Source organism: Dendropsophus ebraccatus, chromosome 5 (assembly GCF_027789765.1).
Source record: "Dendropsophus ebraccatus isolate aDenEbr1 chromosome 5, aDenEbr1.pat, whole genome shotgun sequence".
Classification (NCBI taxonomy): Eukaryota; Metazoa; Chordata; class Amphibia; order Anura; family Hylidae; genus Dendropsophus; species Dendropsophus ebraccatus.
The window spans coordinates 101071579-101089213 of record NC_091458.1 but is presented as its reverse complement, the minus strand read 5'-3'; the positions used below and the strand labels follow the sequence as shown (position 1 = coordinate 101089213).

General features: G+C 42.8%; 1 protein-coding gene across 5 annotated transcripts in view; it reads left to right on the top strand.

Annotated features, from left to right (window-relative positions):
* RGN (regucalcin) overlaps positions 1-8057 on the top strand; it is a 32316-nt gene extending 24259 nt beyond the window's left edge. For all 5 annotated transcript variants that reach the window (XM_069970826.1, XM_069970829.1, XM_069970830.1 and 2 more), the window contains exons 2-7: positions 937-1103; positions 2117-2299; positions 3456-3671; positions 4665-4796; positions 5268-5422; positions 6659-8057. In XM_069970826.1, the coding sequence (XP_069826927.1) occupies positions 941-1103; positions 2117-2299; positions 3456-3671; positions 4665-4796; positions 5268-5422; positions 6659-6709 (900 nt within the window). In that variant the 5' untranslated portion in view covers positions 937-940 and the 3' untranslated portion in view covers positions 6710-8057. The remainder of the gene's footprint in view (positions 1-936; positions 1104-2116; positions 2300-3455; positions 3672-4664; positions 4797-5267; positions 5423-6658) is intronic.
* The last annotated feature ends 9578 nt before the right edge of the window (positions 8058-17635 follow it).

The window sequence follows — 17635 nt, the reverse complement described above, 5'->3', positions numbered from 1 at the left end:
CTGCACACTCCTCAGTGACATTCTAGCTTTCCCCATCTGTCAGGAGCAGGCACGGAAGCTTTTACACAGTGACAGACAATCACTTGCCGATATGTGACAGTGCTGCGGCCAGTGATTGGCTGAACGGCCTGTCACTTCAGAGAGCGGCTCTGAAGTTCCAGCGGTGGCAGCGGGAAGAAACTAGGACACAGGTGGACAGGTATGTATAAAGTTTTTTTTTTTTTTACACATTCATCCGCTGTCAGCTACGCATTCCTTTTACACGTAGTGATGCGTGTAAAGCCAATGAGCGTTTCTTTGGCTGATCGTTGTCTTTATTATACGGAGCAATAATCTGTCATATTGGCCTAACTGGGCAGATTATTGCGCCGTTTAATAGGGCCTTTAAACAAAATATTCTTGTTTAGAATGCATTCTTCCAACTGACAGCAATGATCTTTTGTCATAGTATTTACCTGAATAGACCCTAACCCTGGAAAACTGTTAAATCCTCACTTTATTGCTAGTGAATGCTATAATAGTAGATATGATTCATAAGAATAAGGGCAGGCAACAAAAATGCTGAATGATCTGTCTAACGGTCCCCATACTCTATGTACTTCTGTCAGTGGAGACAGGGGTCAGGTGTGATGGAATATCACTACTTGACCCTTTTGTTCTCAGAGAGATATGTTGCAGCCAGAGTAGTCTCCGCTCCCTATAGAGAACACACGAATGCTTGGTTGTGCCTAGCATTCCTGTGTTTAGGAAAGATGGGGTGGAGAAAGTTACTGAAGGTGTATGGCCGCCTTTACTGACATAACCTTACTGTTATTTCATATTACCAATTTGTCATTGATGTCTATTGCTTTTATTGACTAAATACTGCTCAATGTTATTAAAGTACAAGTTATCTACAATTTTACATTATCTCTCGTAACATCTTTATTAATACAGAGCCATGTCATCTATCAAGATTGAATGTGTTATCACTGAGAGGTACCGGATTGGAGAGTCACCTGTCTGGGAAGAGAGAGAAGGCGTTTTAGTATATGTCGATATCACCGGGCAGAAGGTCTGCCGCTGGAACCCGAGTACTAACAAAATACAGAGCGTGTCTCTAGGTAAATTCCATAGGAATGAAAAAGTAGCTACTATCAGAAACCATTATCTTTGAAAACTATTTATCTTCATTCTTAGATGCAAACATATTGTGGACAGATTTTATATTAGTGCAGTCTACCAGTTCTCTGGGAACCACTTTGTATAGTGTGGGGAATAGCTCTGGGCGATCTTAGGTAGCCGTGCAGTAAGCAGGGACACAGACAAGGTAACGTCCAAGTTAAGTGTTTTTATTTCACACTTAGTGTCAAAACACAAAGCAAACCTTAACAAAGGCTTAAACACAAATAAACCCTGCTCGGCTGAGCACTTACTAGTACATAACCAATCCCTGACTATACATGGGACCAGCTATCCAGCCCACGGGTACAAATAACAAAGTATGGTGTGGCCCATGCAATATCTTCAGTATTCCAGCAGACAGTTCTCCAGGTATGGCCACACTCAGCACTGCAGTGAGCTGCCTTTTAAGGCCCCGATGACCCCCAGCTGTGGGCTATGGAAGCCCAGGACCGAAGCCCGGGTGGAGTGAGCGTCCCACTGCCAACCTCACTCCAGAAAAATCAGGTCCCAGTACGTATTTTTACAATCTGTCTATGTTAGCTATGGTCAACACAGACAACCAGGCTATCAATCCTGCTTTACCTGTGTCTGGGTTAACCCCTTGGTTACCAGAGACACACCCAGGGCTTACCAGACACAGTTTAACCACTTCAGTGGCAGATATCTGTTCTCCCAAACCATGCCTCTCTTACAATAAATAGCAGATAATTTTTGACTTGGTTAATTAACTTCTCATTGTTCTATGACCTAGAATACTAGAGTTGGTCACACACAGAAACCTTTTGTAAGCACGTGTGTTTAAAATAAACATTTTAGGTTTCCTTTTATACAAATTACATTTTGTTTGGGGTACACTTAGGTTAAATTGTATACAATTCAAATTTCCAACAAATAGAGTAACTTTACAAAGATTCTTTTATGACTATTCAAACTTATTTTGTCTCCTGTGTAGAAGAACCAGTGGGCTCTGTCGCACTAAGAAAGTCCGGTGGCTATGTAGTTGCCACAGGCACTACATTTGCAGCCCTGAATTGGAAAGACCAGTCAATAACCCCTCTTGCTCAAGTTGATAAAGATAAACCCAACAATCGTTTTAATGATGGAAAAGTGGATCCAGAAGGAAGATTCTTTGCAGGTGCAATGGAGTTTATGTAATTATCTTCACCAGTTTAACAGCTTCTAGGAGTTCATTCACCCCTTCCTCATCAGGCACCATTTTGTTTCTTTCTTAGTATATGCAGATCGGAAAGCTATAAAAATTTTTGTTTCATTCAGATATTCTAAAAAATTTGTGCCATTTTTTCAGTGATATTTTAATGTCATTTTTATTTTAGTTAGTTTTATTTTTGGTGGGGGTGGAGCCATAAACATAGTTTGGGCCATTTGTTTGTTTTATTTTTATTTTTTTAACACATGCGCGCACACACACACACACACACACAAATATATAAATATATATATATATATATATATATATATATATATATATATATCTATGCTATAAGGTAATTAAAAAAAACATTTGGGTGTCATAATAATTTTTATTTTTATTTGCTGCTTTCCCCCCTGTAACTGGAATTGACATAATTGCCCCAGTTAACGGGGGAATACAGCCCCAACACAATCTACCGAGACCCAGCAGTTTACTGCAGGTGCCCAACGAGCACATGATCACCAGGATGGGAAGCCGTAAGCACTTATTGAACATGCGCTATCTGTATACAGTAGAGATGAGCGAACTTATTTTAAGTCCAGTACACAGCACAGGTATACAGCATGGCTGTCACTAATAGCTGTCTCTCTGCTCTTTCAGCAACACCATATCTGTGCCACTGCAAAATTCTGAAATGATGTTCAGAGACTTGCAGAGATAATGGGCAACCACCTGAACATTTAAAGGTAGTGGGCAGTCAGCAAGCGGCTGAACGTCTCACTAATACAAACCCTTCTTAAAAATAAGTAATGTAGAGTTTCCCTTCCCCTTCTTTCCCACGTCTCATTTTTTTAAAATTATTATAATAATTACTATGATTGTTTTAAGATATTTTACTTAAGTTGCTTGATTTTGTTTCTTTTTATTGTATGGGGAAATGTCTGTATGTTTAATAAATGTATGACCATGTAATACAAGGCTTTGCCAAATTCTCCAAAATGGGAGCTGCTCGTAGAAGAATAATTATTGCCTTTACAAACTATCAAATTAATCATTACTGAAACAGGACTGAATGTCAATATTTTTTGTTTTATAAGTGACCATTTGTAAAGGTTGACTTGGTGTTGTCTCCTCATAGGCACCATGTCCCAGGAAATCCGTCCAGCAGTCGTGGAGAGGAACCAGGGTTCATTATTCACTTTGTATGCAGATCACTCTGTGGTGAAACACTTCGACATGGTGGATATCTCCAATGGTTTGGATTGGTCTTTGGATCACAAAACCATGTACTACATCGACAGCCTTTCATATACAGTTGATGCATTAGATTATGATGTGAAAACTGGAAAAACTTGTGAGTAAAAAAAACAACACGCACAAAGTAATATATATCACACACATACAAAGTAATACACATATACAACATTTCATGAGTTCATATTGTTTTCATGGAGATACAAATAAGTTTTGGAGTTAGCAATTTTGTCAAAAACAACAAGACTTAAGAGATATGGAGAGATACAAAGAGATTTATTCACTAAAATAAAACATGCTGTAATACAAAAGCCTCTTACTTTGAAGCACCACCCTTCAGTATTTTTTTTCTTTTTTTTTGCTCTTCCATTTCTGTTTTAACAATACATAGGCTTGCACAGACTGACAGCAAGTATTGTTACAAACAGGTCAGGTCACGGGCAGCTGACTAGGAGCCTGCCAATTCTCCACAGAATGAGAAGCAGTGCGGACATTGCTGTCGATCAGAGACTCTATTTATTTACTTTAGATGGATTGTCTGTTTAAGGTTATGTTCACGCAACGTCAAAAAAAGAGAAAAGGCGTCCGATTTTGATATTTAAAAATTTAACTGACTGCAATGGCAATGCATTGAAGTCAATGGACATCCAATGCACACAATGTATTGAATAACGGACGTTTTTACCGCGGGTGTTAAAATATTTTCGGACGACTTGCAAACAGCGGATGTTTTTTATTAGTTCACACACAGTTTTTCTTTTTCCACCGTTCTTTCTCCATTTTTACTGTAAATTCAATGGACTTTTCAATTAGGCCACACCCAAAGGTCAATTAGTCCACCTAAACTAGAATATTGGAGCAACACCAGTCATTGCACTAAGGGGAGATTAGGCTGCTAAATGACGTCCGTTATTTTAGACTCAAAATGACGGGCATCATTTTAAGTGGAGCTGAAAGAATTTTGTGTGAACATAGCCTAACAGTGTATAAAGGTGAAAAATACTTGTAATCAAGATGACTGAGAGATGTAATGATGTCTACCTTTTCATTGGTGCTAGCCAGTGTAAATGATAATAACTGTATCTCTCCACAGGCAACCGCCGCCCTGTCTACAAGTTACAGCAGGATGAAGGGATCCCTGATGGCATGTGCATAGATGCAGAAGGGAAACTTTGGGTTGCCTGCTATAATGGAGGAAGGGTGATCCGTATTGATCCTCAGGCTGGTAGGATATAACATTAGCACTTTAGTGTTGTTAATTACCATTTTATAATGTTTTATATTTATAAAGAATAAGAATAATGGCCTAAAGAAAACATAGAGTACATTTAATTTGCGTAATCTTTTATAATCAGGATAGTGTTCTTTTTTATTAATAATAATAATAATAATAATAATATGATGATGATGATGATGATACCACAACATTGATTATGAAATGATACCTTCACTGTACTTGTGCCAATAATGATGTGTAGGGTATTAAATCAATCCCAAATATACCTCTACTGATAAAATAGTATCAACTACAGTATATGCACAGACTGAAGCACTGTCAAGCAAACAAGTAAAATTGATCTGTTTTTATTTCTGATCACAGTGTGTGTGTAACGGTTAGAAATTTGACATTATATTCTTGGGTATATTAAGACCACATAATATTATATAAATATACAACTACTTATTTGTGTTATAGGGAAAGTAATCCAAACAGTGAAGCTGCCAGTGGATAAGACAACTTCTTGTGCATTTGGAGGAAAGGATTATACAGAAATGTATGTGACGTCAGCCTGTGAAGGTATGGATGAAGAATGGAGTGCCCGGCAGCCCCAGTCTGGAGGAATCTACAAGGTAATCTATTGCTTTCCATACTTGGTTCATTTCAGTCAATATACATTGGATCTTATGTTACCACGCTATGCCACTGCAGAATACCCTGTCACTGTAAGGTGGGTCTCAGGAATATATTAATATCTATATTAAGTTAAATTTAACATAGAAATTAAACTAGTTGCACATATACCTAAGAGCCCATTTCCATTACGATTGTGCATTCCGACACAGACATATTGACATCCTGTCAAAATGGGATGTCGACATATCTGTGCACGGACAGACTCAGGCTCCATTTACTTCAATGGCTCAAACATAGTCTGAACCTTTTTCAAACCTTTACATCTTTCTAGCAGCAGCACATGCTTTAGTGAATGCCCCCTCATTCAAAACACCTACTGATGACTAGTTATCATGCCCTATGCAGTGAACAGCTTGTGTTATACAGTGCACTGAGTTTGTGTCATAAAATATCCTCAAGCATGTTCAATATACTAAGGGTATATACTTTAGATGGAGTACATGCTGCACCTGTGTAACAAAAAGATGCAGAGCTTGCGAAAAATATCCCCCAGGAACTAACGCATGCACAATAGAGGATAATATATACTGTGCTTGTAAAATAAAAATTCCATTGGGACAAAACACTGCACGTGTACTGCACTTGCACTATAAAATATTCCCATGCATATGTGCAATAACATACAGTACATGCCAGCATACAGAGGCATACTGCACTTTCATTACAGAAGAATAGTACATACTGCTCTTGCCTAATATAAAGGGCAAGCGGGGGATACAGCAGACGTACCTCAGAGAGATGGGATGAATCTGCGCCTTCTCCCTGGTGTACGCCCTGGCCATAAGTTATATAAATGTCCCCTTTTAGAGGAAATAGATGATTTCAGATTAGGGATGGTCCGAACCTGCTGCGGTTCGGGTTCGTACAAACCTGAACTCTCCGCAATGATTCCCGCTTGTCTGCCTGCTTCGTGGAGAGGGTGGATACAGCGGGAGGTCTGCCTTGAAAACTGGGATACAGCCAAAGCCATAGGCTGTATCCCAGTTTTCCAGGCGGTCCTCCCGCTGTATCCACCCTCTCCACGGAGCGGGCAGACAGCGGGAATCACTGGGGAGAGTTCAGGTTCGTACGAACCATCCCTATTTCTGATATATATATATACACACACGCACATATTTTTTTTTTATTGGTATATTTAAAATCTATTAAATGTAATTTTCATTGGTTTTCAGATAACTGGACTTGGTGTAAAAGGAGTCCCACCAACTGAATTTGCTGGTTAAATAAAGAAGCTAAACTCTTGCCAACATTTCTTCAGCAACAATAATTTTCAGAATAAACACGTGAAGGAGCCCTAATCCATGTACATGATTAGTTTCACTTCAATCACGTTTCTATGTCTCATGTATACGTCAGCAACTTGTCAAAATGGGATGTCGATGTGTACGTGTGCATGCATTGACGTTAGTGACATCTAGTGACTACACTTGAATCATTGCCCACGTGTATTTTCTAGGACTAGAGATGAGCGAACCTCGAGCATGCTCGATTCGATCCGAACCCGAACTTTCGGCATTTGATTAGCGGGGGCTGCTGAGGCTATGTGGAAATCATGGACATAGTCATTGGCTGTATCCATGTTTTCCAGACAACCTTAGAGATTTATCCAAGTTCAGCAGTCCCTGCTAATCAAATACCGAACGTTCGGGTTCGGATCGTCTTGAACCCGGTTTGCTCATCTCTATCTTGGATTATCTTGGCGCGCCGACCCACCCTTAGTGGGAAGAAACCCCAGCCCCTCCATGACTCAATTAGAATCAATGGAACCCTATCATAGAGGGGATAGGGCTTCCTCCCACTAAAGGTGGGTCGGCCCGTCTCCAGTGCTTCTGCCTGGGCCTGGTGGTACAGTCACTTTAAAAGGGCAGCAAACCAGGGTTTTGAGTCCTGCATAAGTGGGAAATGATAAATGCAGTGCTACCTAAGGGCTTTACAGATCCAAAGAAAACTAAGGAAAATGGTATTATCAACATATAACATTTAATAGAACAGTAAAAAGTGCAGCATGCATGTTGGGGTGGTCAGACGGTACTGCACATTGGGGTGTTTTTTTCGGGGAAGGGGGGGGGGCATGAGTCCACAGACACTTTACCTGCAAGAAATAAGTGTAATGGCTTTTAAAAGATGAGGATAAAAAATGAGAATGCAAATGCATAAATTCTGACATAAGGGGTTAATTGTTATATGCTTAATAAACCATTCCTATTACTTGTCTTTGTATCTATTAAGCTTTAGGAGCTGATAGCATTGCATTTATTTCACTTTTATTTTACACTATGGGTACAGGTGTTTCTTACCCAGCTCCCAGCCTAGTACCTGCATCCATAGTAGTTAAATTATCCTTCTCTCTGTATACAAGTGGGAAAAGTTCCAAATGTAGTCACTAGTTGACTATTTTTAGGTCATTAAAGTCAATGGGGTTTATGGCTGTGTGTGTACATTTACGTCAACATCCCATTTCGACAAGTTGCCAATGTATATGTGAAGTGTAGAATTGTAATGTGAACAAGTCCTTAAAGTTTACATTGGAAATGTCACTGCGACGCTAATAAACCTTTTTACAGACCTGGACTGGTGTATTCGTGCATTTTCTTTTCTAATATAACTACATATGGAATTGTGTATGCTAACCTGTTTTTCCCTTGGATTCACAAGTTACTTAGAGCATACCTATTATTTAAACCAACTTCTGTCATAGCAACATGTCAGAGGTTTGTATCAGTTGCGGTCCAGGTGTTGAGACCCCCACCAATTGCTAGAACGAAGGGGCAGACGTGCTCAGCAGCGCGCACTCTGTCCCTTCATCTCTTTTCTCACTTGTAAAGTAGCAGTAGACGGAATTGTAATGGGAGCCTATGGAACTCCCGGTAGATTCAACTGCTGAAAATTCTATAGACTCCATTATAATTCCTTCCACCGATACTTTAGCAGAGAGAGCTAAGATGAAGAGGCAGAGTGCACACTGCTGAGCGCGTCTGCCCCTTCATTCTAGCGATCGACGGGGGTCTCAGCACCCAGACCCCACCGATACAAACCTTTGATATGTCGTTAAGACATGTCAGAAGTCTGTTTAAGGGTGCCTTGACACCTACCGGGAACTATAAAACACTAGCAGTAGCACTAGCAGTAAAACACTTTTGGTTCTCCCATGTAAAAGAACCTTAAGGCGTCCTGCTCTCGCGCCCGGCCAATCAGTGTGTTGCCCTGCCGCAGCCACTGATTGGCCGGGCGGGAGAGAAGTACGCCGGGACCCCGTGGAGCGAGGAGGTATGTATACAGAGCGGAGCGGGAGGCGAACGGCATCAGAAGGGGTTAAGCGGCCGGCAGATTTACATACACGCAGCGGTCGTTCAGACCGCTGCGTGTATGTACTGACAGTGATCTGCCAGGACCTAGCCGACTCGCAGCGTTATTAACCCCTTCTGATGCCGGCCGCCTCCCGCTCCGCTCTGTATACATACCTCCTCGCTCCACGGGGTCCCGGCGTACTGCTCTCCCGCCCGGCCAATCAGTGGCTGCGGCAGGGCAACACACTGATTGGCCGGGCGCGAGAGCAGGACGCCTTAAGGTTCTTTTACATGGGAGAACCAAAAGTATTTTACTGCTAGTGCTACTGCTAGTGTTTTATAGTTCCCTTTTTGCATATTTTGCCCAGATTTTGCTGGAACCATATCTGGGCACCATGCGCATTTTCAGTGCTCCCAAAGGTACCAGCACAGTGGAAACCTCCAGAAGTAACCCCATTTTGGAAATTAAACCTCTCTGAGATTTCATCTAGGGATGGAGTGAGCATTTGAACCCCACAGGTGTTTGAAGAAAGTCTTTAGCATTGGGCCATAAAATGAAAATTTTTATCTTTTCCAGTAAAATTCACTCTTGAATCAAAATTTTCACAAGGAATATAAATTTTTAAGCACCCCAAAATGTCTGTCCCTAGTATGGCAGTACCCCATATGTGGTCATTAACTGTTGTTAAGGCATGTGGCAAGGCTCAGGAGTGGAGAAGTCCCATATTTAGCACAGATTTGTATAGCACTTTGTGACTACCTTCCCACTGCACTGTATGGCGCAGAGCAGGAAGGGGTTACGGGGCTTCCAAATACCAAACTGGTGACACTGTTGGACAGCTGTTGGGCAAGGAGACCAATGGTATATTTTATGTGTTTCCATAATGCTATTACATTCCTGTGCAAAGTGTCAGAGACAATTCCCAAACTTAACTGCTGCTAAAATGCATCCTTGACCCTCCTTCTACCCTGATCCTGTCTGGATCTCGGCCTCCTCTGGCTGACAATGATTCTAAAGGACATATATGTGGGCCAAACTAAGCTTTTGCATAGGGGGCTGTAAATCTTTAGCTACGACTCTGATTCCTCTGTTTTGCTCCTATGACAACAAAAAACACAGGTCTAATGGCAGTTGCAATAACCTGCAAATTATGGGAGAACTGTAGCCTGGAGATAATACACCACTGAAAGTATAAGTTTGTTTGGTTGGCCATGGGTTCCCCAGGAGCTCAGGGCCCCAGGCTACTGCCCGAAACGGACCTACTGTAATCCACTACTGAGCATATTGCTAATATATACCCTTTCATACGGAGGTCTGACTTGTGAGATTCCTACAGGTTGTAAGAATGAAGAAGTTACAGTGCTTGTTTAATACTTAATTGAAAACCATTTACGCTGCAGAGAGGTTATCCAGCTACCTGCTCTGCAAGGAGCTGTAATGTTTGCATTACCTTAAATGAAGCTGTGCTGCCAAGCCCTGTACAGATGGTGCCTAAAAGCACTGCTGAAAGTCAGCACTAAAATAAGGATGTAGTCAGGACAGGTGGGGATCAATACAGTTGAACCTGCATGATTAGACAGAGATGCCATATCCTAGCATTATGTTTAGCTCCTAAAGATTCCAGTTGGACTAAACATGCCTACCCCACCTTAGTGGGTCATAAGCAAACCACTGCAGGCACATAGAAGATTAGGAAATAATCCCTGAAAAATATCTATAAATCTATAGTGCAGGTTTAGAATTTTACATCAGTTTAGACGTAATTTCTCAGTGACACAACTCCTTAAGGTCAAACTGCAGCATTAACGCAACATGTCCTTGATGTTTCCATGTCAGCCTTGTGACAATTGCAAAAATGATCAACTCTGGATAGTTGAAGGCATACTGCACTCTTATTTCACATAATAAAAAATTAAAGTTGGATGCAAGAAAAAGGATTATCCAGCAAAGCACCTATAAAATCCAACAGCTTTATTAAATTCAGTTCATAAAATACACATTGCAAAATAGTCGCATCATATCCAGGAATTGGAGTGCTGGACGCATTTCAGCCTGCGTTTGGCCCTGTTCACACTGAGCAAGAGCGGCGGAATTCCGCGGCAGACCTATGCGCCGCATAATCCTGCCGAGCTCGGTGTCGGCTTCTTCTCCTCTCAAAGAATTGACATGTCAATTCCTTGAGCGGAGAGGACAGCATTGGAGACACGCACGCTCTCCCATTGAAACAATTCAGGACAATGGGGCCTTAGGCCTTGTTCACGGCATGGAGATTCTACATCAATCTCCACCCCCTCCTGGACTTTCAACCTTCTCAATCTCATAATAATGGAAGCTAGACAGATCTCCACTATGAGTCTATGTTCACACACATAGCTGCCCCTAGCAACCAATCAGATTCCACCTTTAATTTTTCAAAGAATATGTGAGGAATGAAAAGTAGAATCTGACAATTCTACTTTGCACCAGTCTTTTGGTCAGACTTTTTTTTACCAAAACCAGGAGTGGGTTGAAAACACATGAAGGGTAGCTTCACACGTACCGTATCGCTGCGTATTTGGTGCGATTTGTACATGCGAGTTTTGATTTTCACATGAAAATCATGTGAAAATCAAAACGCAGCAAAAACGCAGCGTTAAAGACGCACCGTTAAAAACGCACTGTTAAAAACGCAGCGATACGGTACGTGTGAAGCTACCCGAAAGCTAGTTTTACACTAGGTAAAAAGGACGGCAGTCTTCCATAATGACAGCCTTCATTGTGCAAACAACGTCAGTTATGTAAAGAATAACAGACGTTATTTGCACAATGCCGTCCACTGTTTCATAAGATGGCCATCATTTTTACTTAGTGTGAACTCAGCCGAACTGTGCAAATCTTTCCATTATAATTTTGCCGTCAGTTCCACTCCTGATTTTGGTTGAAAAAAAGACTGACAGAAATACTATATGTGAACATAGCCTTAAGCTGTAAAAAATGCCTGGACACATTTGATATATTTTCTTATTCAACGGTTTTTATTTAGAAAAAGAAGTGCACACACATGAAAATCCAAACATAGGACATAATGCACGTGACACGCAGGTAAGTACAATCAAGACCAAAACGCAATGTACAGCGGGTGGGGCCACCTATCCGTAATCTAGACAGTAACCAAAGTGCTAAAATAAAATAAGCTAACAGTAGAGTCCAGGAAGAGGCCGAGCGAACGAGCGCCGCCATACAGAACCTGCTAGGTGTTATATTATCACATCAGTGCGAACTTGAGAAAACAGGAAGAACCAGAGGAAAAGCTTGCAAACAGCAAAAGGAGAAGAACAAAGAAACAGAGAGAAGAAAGAGGGAGATTGCCAATGTGATCCGTCCAAGCCCCATAGAGAACCCAAAGCTCCCAAGAAACTCAAATCACGGACGGGAGGGACCCCCGTATCTACAGTACTCAGGAGATTCAACAAAGGTCGCCCAAGGCATCCACAAAACTGTGGTATTCCGCAAACTGGTAAGCAGCTCCGCTCTCAGTTCCTCCATCCGATGGATCATCATCACCTCCTTCAGCCACTCCAGCACCGTAGGCACTGCAGTGTCCCTCCAGTGTCTGGGTATGACCGCGTGCGCCGCTGTCAAAAGAAACCTGATCAGCGATTTCTTTTGGGCCTTCAGGGTCCCAGGTAGCCTTAATAGCAGTAGGACCAAGGGATCGGAAGGCAACTGGGCAGAGGTGATCACCTTAATCAAGTCAATCACCTGTGACCAGAATGGCTGGAGCCTAGCGCACTCCCACCAGATATGAAGCATAGATCCCTGTGCCGATTCACATCTCCAACAGCTATCAGGAACCGTAGGGTATAATGCGTGCAAGAACGTCGGCACTCTATACCACCTGGATAATATCTTATAGTTAGTTTCCTGATATCTGACGGAGATCGATGACTTGTGGCAAAAATGGTAAATTTTCCCCCAGTCAGCTGGGCTAATCACACATGCAAGTTCCCGCTCCCAACCCCCCTGAAAAGCCGGGGGTGATGAGCTCGAGGAGGAGAGTAAGAGAGCGTATATCAACGATACTGCGTGTCCAGGGAAGGCACCCGCCACACATAGATCCTCAAAGGGAGACAGGGGCCTGTGGAACTTCAAGAGGGTCTTATTTGTGGCATAATAATGCGACAGTTGATTATACTGTAATAACATTGCATTAGATCTATCACCCTCCGGGACTATATCCACATAGCTCTTTAGAGTCGATGCCGTCAGGAAGTGACGGATATGGAGAGTCCCCACAGACCCGGAGCCCAAGAAGGTAGCGGAGGCCCCTCCAGGCAGGAAGTCCGGATTATGTGTGAGTGGGGTTAACGGCCCACCAGCCACAAATAATGGGACCTTTCGGAACTGTGTGTGGAATGCAGAGATCGTGGTGGAGGAAACAAAGGGCAGAGAAGCCACTCGTGAGCGCGGCCATCTGGACTGGTACATCCACAAAATGGATGAAAGCGGCGTGTCCGCCACCTCTGACTCTACCGCCACCCACAGCTTCGCTGCACCGTTATGAAACCAATCCAAGACTCTAGTTGACACCGCAGCCAGGTAATATAAGAAAGGGTTTGGGAGAGCCAGCCCACCGGCAGCCCTGGGCCTGATCAGAGTGGATCTAGCGATCCGGGGTCGAGCGCGCTTCCAGACAAATCTAGAGAAGGTCTTCGTGAGGTCAGCAAAGAATCTCCTAGGGATGGCGGTAGGGATTGTTTGGAACAAGTAAAGTAAACGGGGGAGCACGTTCATTTTAAGTATGTTTATCCGCCCAATCCATGAGAATTCCTTTCTATCCCACTTTGTGAGGTCACCCTTGAAACGCTCCAATAAGGGTGCAAAATTGAGCAAGAACGTCTGAGACAAGGTCGCGGGTATATGGACTCCCAGGTATTTAAATGCCTTGTCCTTCCAGGCGAAGGGGTAAGAGGCCTGCAGCACATTCAGGTCGTGTTTATTTATATTCAGATTGAGGGCCACACTTTTAGTCAGATTGATCTTATAGTTACTGAGAGCACTGAAATGCTGCAAAGTGGCCATCAGAGCAGGGATAGAGGAAGACGGCTCCGTGATATACAGTAGCAGATCATCAGCGAATGCCGAGCATTTAAGGTGATGAGAGCCAATTCGGACCCCTTTAATGTCCCCATTGGCCCTTATAGCTTGCATGAGATGCTCCATAACCAATACATATATGATCGGGGACAAAGGGCAGCCCTGTCGGGTGCCATTATTAATACGGAAGGGGTCAGAGAGAGAGCCGTTGATCCTAATCTGTGCCCTAGGGCAAGCATACAAGGCCATTATACGCGAGAGCATAGAAGGGCCAAGACCAACACCAGTCAGGGCCCCACGTAAGAAGTCCCAGTCCACCCGATCAAAAGCCTTTTCGGCATCTAAAGATAACAAAACCGTCGGGATATTGTGGGTCTGGACATGATTAATAATAGAGAATGTCTTCAGGGTATTATCCCTGGCCTCCCGCAAGGGGACAAACCCAACCTGATCGGGATGGACTAGGGCCCCCAGGTGAGGCGCCAACCTTAGCGCCATCAGCTTTGCAAATAACTTGGTATCCGTATTAAGCAAAGAGATCGGACGATAGCTAGGGCACAGATTAGGATCCTTTCCTTCTTTAGGAATTACAGTAATATAAGCTAACTGGAACGTGGAAGGGAGGGGAGAATCTGCCGAGATAGCATTAAAGACTTCCAGGAGTCTGGGGGACAATTCGGTCTGAAGGGTTTTATAAAATTTTGCCGTGTACCCATCCGGACCCGGACTCTTCCCGGTCGGCAGGCCACGGATTGCAGCATTCAGCTCCTCTACTGTGAAAGGGCGCACATTTGATATATTAACTGCATGTGCGTATTTGGAATCCCTCTAATGCTCCTAAACATGATGTTTCAATTTACAAGTTGTATATCCACTGCTTGCTTTACATCGTGTTTGTTGATTACATCGTGATTGTTTTATCCTATAGGACTTACTACTTAAAGGGGTTATCCAGCACTACAAAAACATGGCCACTTTTTCACTAGTCTTGTCTTCAGTTCAGGTGCGGTTTGCAATTAAGCTCCATTTACTTCAATGGAACAGAGTTTCAAAACACCACCCAAACTGGAGACAAGAGTGGTGCAAAAGTGTCAATATATTTGTAGTGCTGGATAACCCCTTTAATCCATCTGTAAATGTAATACATTTATAAAAGCCTATGAGTCATGAGCTCCCACTAGAGGCTGAAGCAGACGTTACATCACTAGGAGATAACTGTATGGGCAATGTATGGGTCTTTCTGGTGGAGAAAATTATGTATGTCTTAATGGTCAACTCGGGATTAAAAAAAAACAAAATACAACACTGACATATTTTTTTACACTTACTATTAGAACTGAGCGAGTACTAAAATCTCAGAATGCTCATTACTTGAGTCGAGTATATTTTTTAACCCCATTAACCCCTTAAGGTCAAAGCCAATTTTCGTTTTTGCGCTTTTGCTTTTTCCATTTTAAGTTTAAAAGTCCATAGCGCTTGCATTTTTTCACCGAGAGACTTATATGAGCGCTTATTTTTTGCGAAACCAATTGTACTTTGCAATGACCGGCATTATTTTTCCATAAAATATGCTGCGAAACCGGAAAAAAATAATTTTTGCTGTCAAATTGAAAACAAAAACGAATTTGTTTTGATTTCGGGGAGTTTTGCATTTACGCCGTTCGCCCTATGGTAAAACTGACTTGTTATGCATGTTCCTCAAGTCGTTACGATTACAACGATATATAACATGTATAACTTTTATTGTATCTGATGGCTTTTAAAAAAATCAAAACATTGTTAACAAATACACGTTCCTTAAAACCGCTCCATTCCCAGGCTTATAGCGCTTTTATCCTTTGGTCTATGGGGCTGTGTGAGGTGTCAGTTTTTGCGCCATGATGTGTTCTTTCTATCGGTACCTTGATTGCGCATATACGACTTTTTGATCACTTTTTATTACATTTTTTCTGGATTTGATGCGACCAAAAATGCGCAATTTTGCACTTTGGAATTTTTTTGCGCTGACGCCGTTTACCGTGCGAGATCAGGAATGTGATTAATTAATAGTTCGGGCGATTACATGTGCGGCGATACTAAATATGTTTATTTATTTGTTTATTTATTAATTTATATTTATAAAATGGGAAAAGGGGGGTGATTTGGACTTTTATTAGGGGAGGGGATTTTTTATTAATAAAAACACTTTTTTACTTTTTTTTTTACATGGACTAGAAGCCCCCTGGGGGGCTTGTATATACATAGCACTGATCTCTCATAGAGATCAATGCTGTGTATATACACAGCAAAGATCGATTAGATTGGTCATAGATTGCTATGGCCTGCTGCAGGCCATAGCAATCTATTGCCGAGCCGGGATCAGCGTCATTCCGACGCTGAGGCCCGGCACGGGCAGAAGAACGGATCTCCCCCCCGCGATCGCATCGCGGGGGGAGATCCGACCCACTAGACACCAGGGATAGTGTGCATAAAGCACTTCAATGCAGCTGTCAGGCTTGACAGCTGCATTGAAGTGCTTAATTAGCCGGCGCGGCAACGGGACCCGCGCCGGCTAACAGAGGCACTGCCCGGCTGCACGTGTCAGCCGGGACCAGCGCCGTTCAGAGCGGGGTCCCGGCGGAACCCCGCTCTGAACACCCCCCGCGGCACCATGACGTATCAGATACGTCATGGGTCGCTAAGGGGTTAAAGTCAATGGGAGACTCGAGCATTTTTTTAGAGGCCTACTATTTAGCAGAGGGTGCCCCTGTGTCTGGTGCACATGAAAACCAAAACATGACGGAAATTGAACTGGCACAGCAGGGAGAGCATCCACTGTAAAAATTTCATCAAAATGATGCCACACTGCAAAAGACCTCCCCCTCCGTGAGTGCTACGGGGAACACTTGTGGGCCCACTTGATATGTCTCGCCTTCTCCCTCTGGCCACACCACTGCCGCTTTCAGCCGGTGCTGCAGATCCCTCCTCCTTTGAAATGCTGGGTCCAGTCGGCTCACCAGTCAGACCAGTTGCTTTGTCATCCACTCCCTCCTCACTACCCTGAGACAGTGGAAGGTGAACACTTTAGGGATCGGTAGACGCAATTTCCTCCGGTGCTTTTTGAACCATAATTTCAGGTGGCAAACTGACTGGCCGCATTATCCGGCATCCACATCAAAACCTGCTCACATTGTTTTCTATTATTAGCAGATCACACACCGTATCCAACGTCTTACACTCAGTCACCACTAGACTGTTGCACTATGACACTGTGTAGACTGTAAAAAACTATGGCAGATGTTTTATTTTTGTTTTTTTATGGTCCTAAAAAGGACTTTGGATAGTTGTGGATATAACTGTCTAATTACCCTTTCCCTTCGGGCCAATTTCATTTTTTGCGCTTCCATTTTTGCCTCCTTGTGTTTAAAAGGCCATAGCGCTTGCATTTTTTTACCTACAGACCCACATGAGCCCTTATTTTTTGCGACACCAATTATATCAATTATATATGACATTAACACACGATGATGCCAGCAGAAGACCCCGTGGTCAACAGGAAACGGCTAAATATTACAGATGAGAGAATTAACTAAGCAAAGCACTTCATTAGCTCAGTAGCCGGGTGATCAGCCAGCTGCCACTGAAGTCCATGCTGTTCAGCTCTGGGTGCCTGGAAAAAGCTGGATCCAGTCCTGGGAAACTGCGAGAAGTTTCCCAGGGCTGGATCCAGATTTCCAATCACCTGGGGTGAACTTTGTAATGTGTTTTAATTATAAACGATTGCACTGGGGTTGTCCTTTAATAAT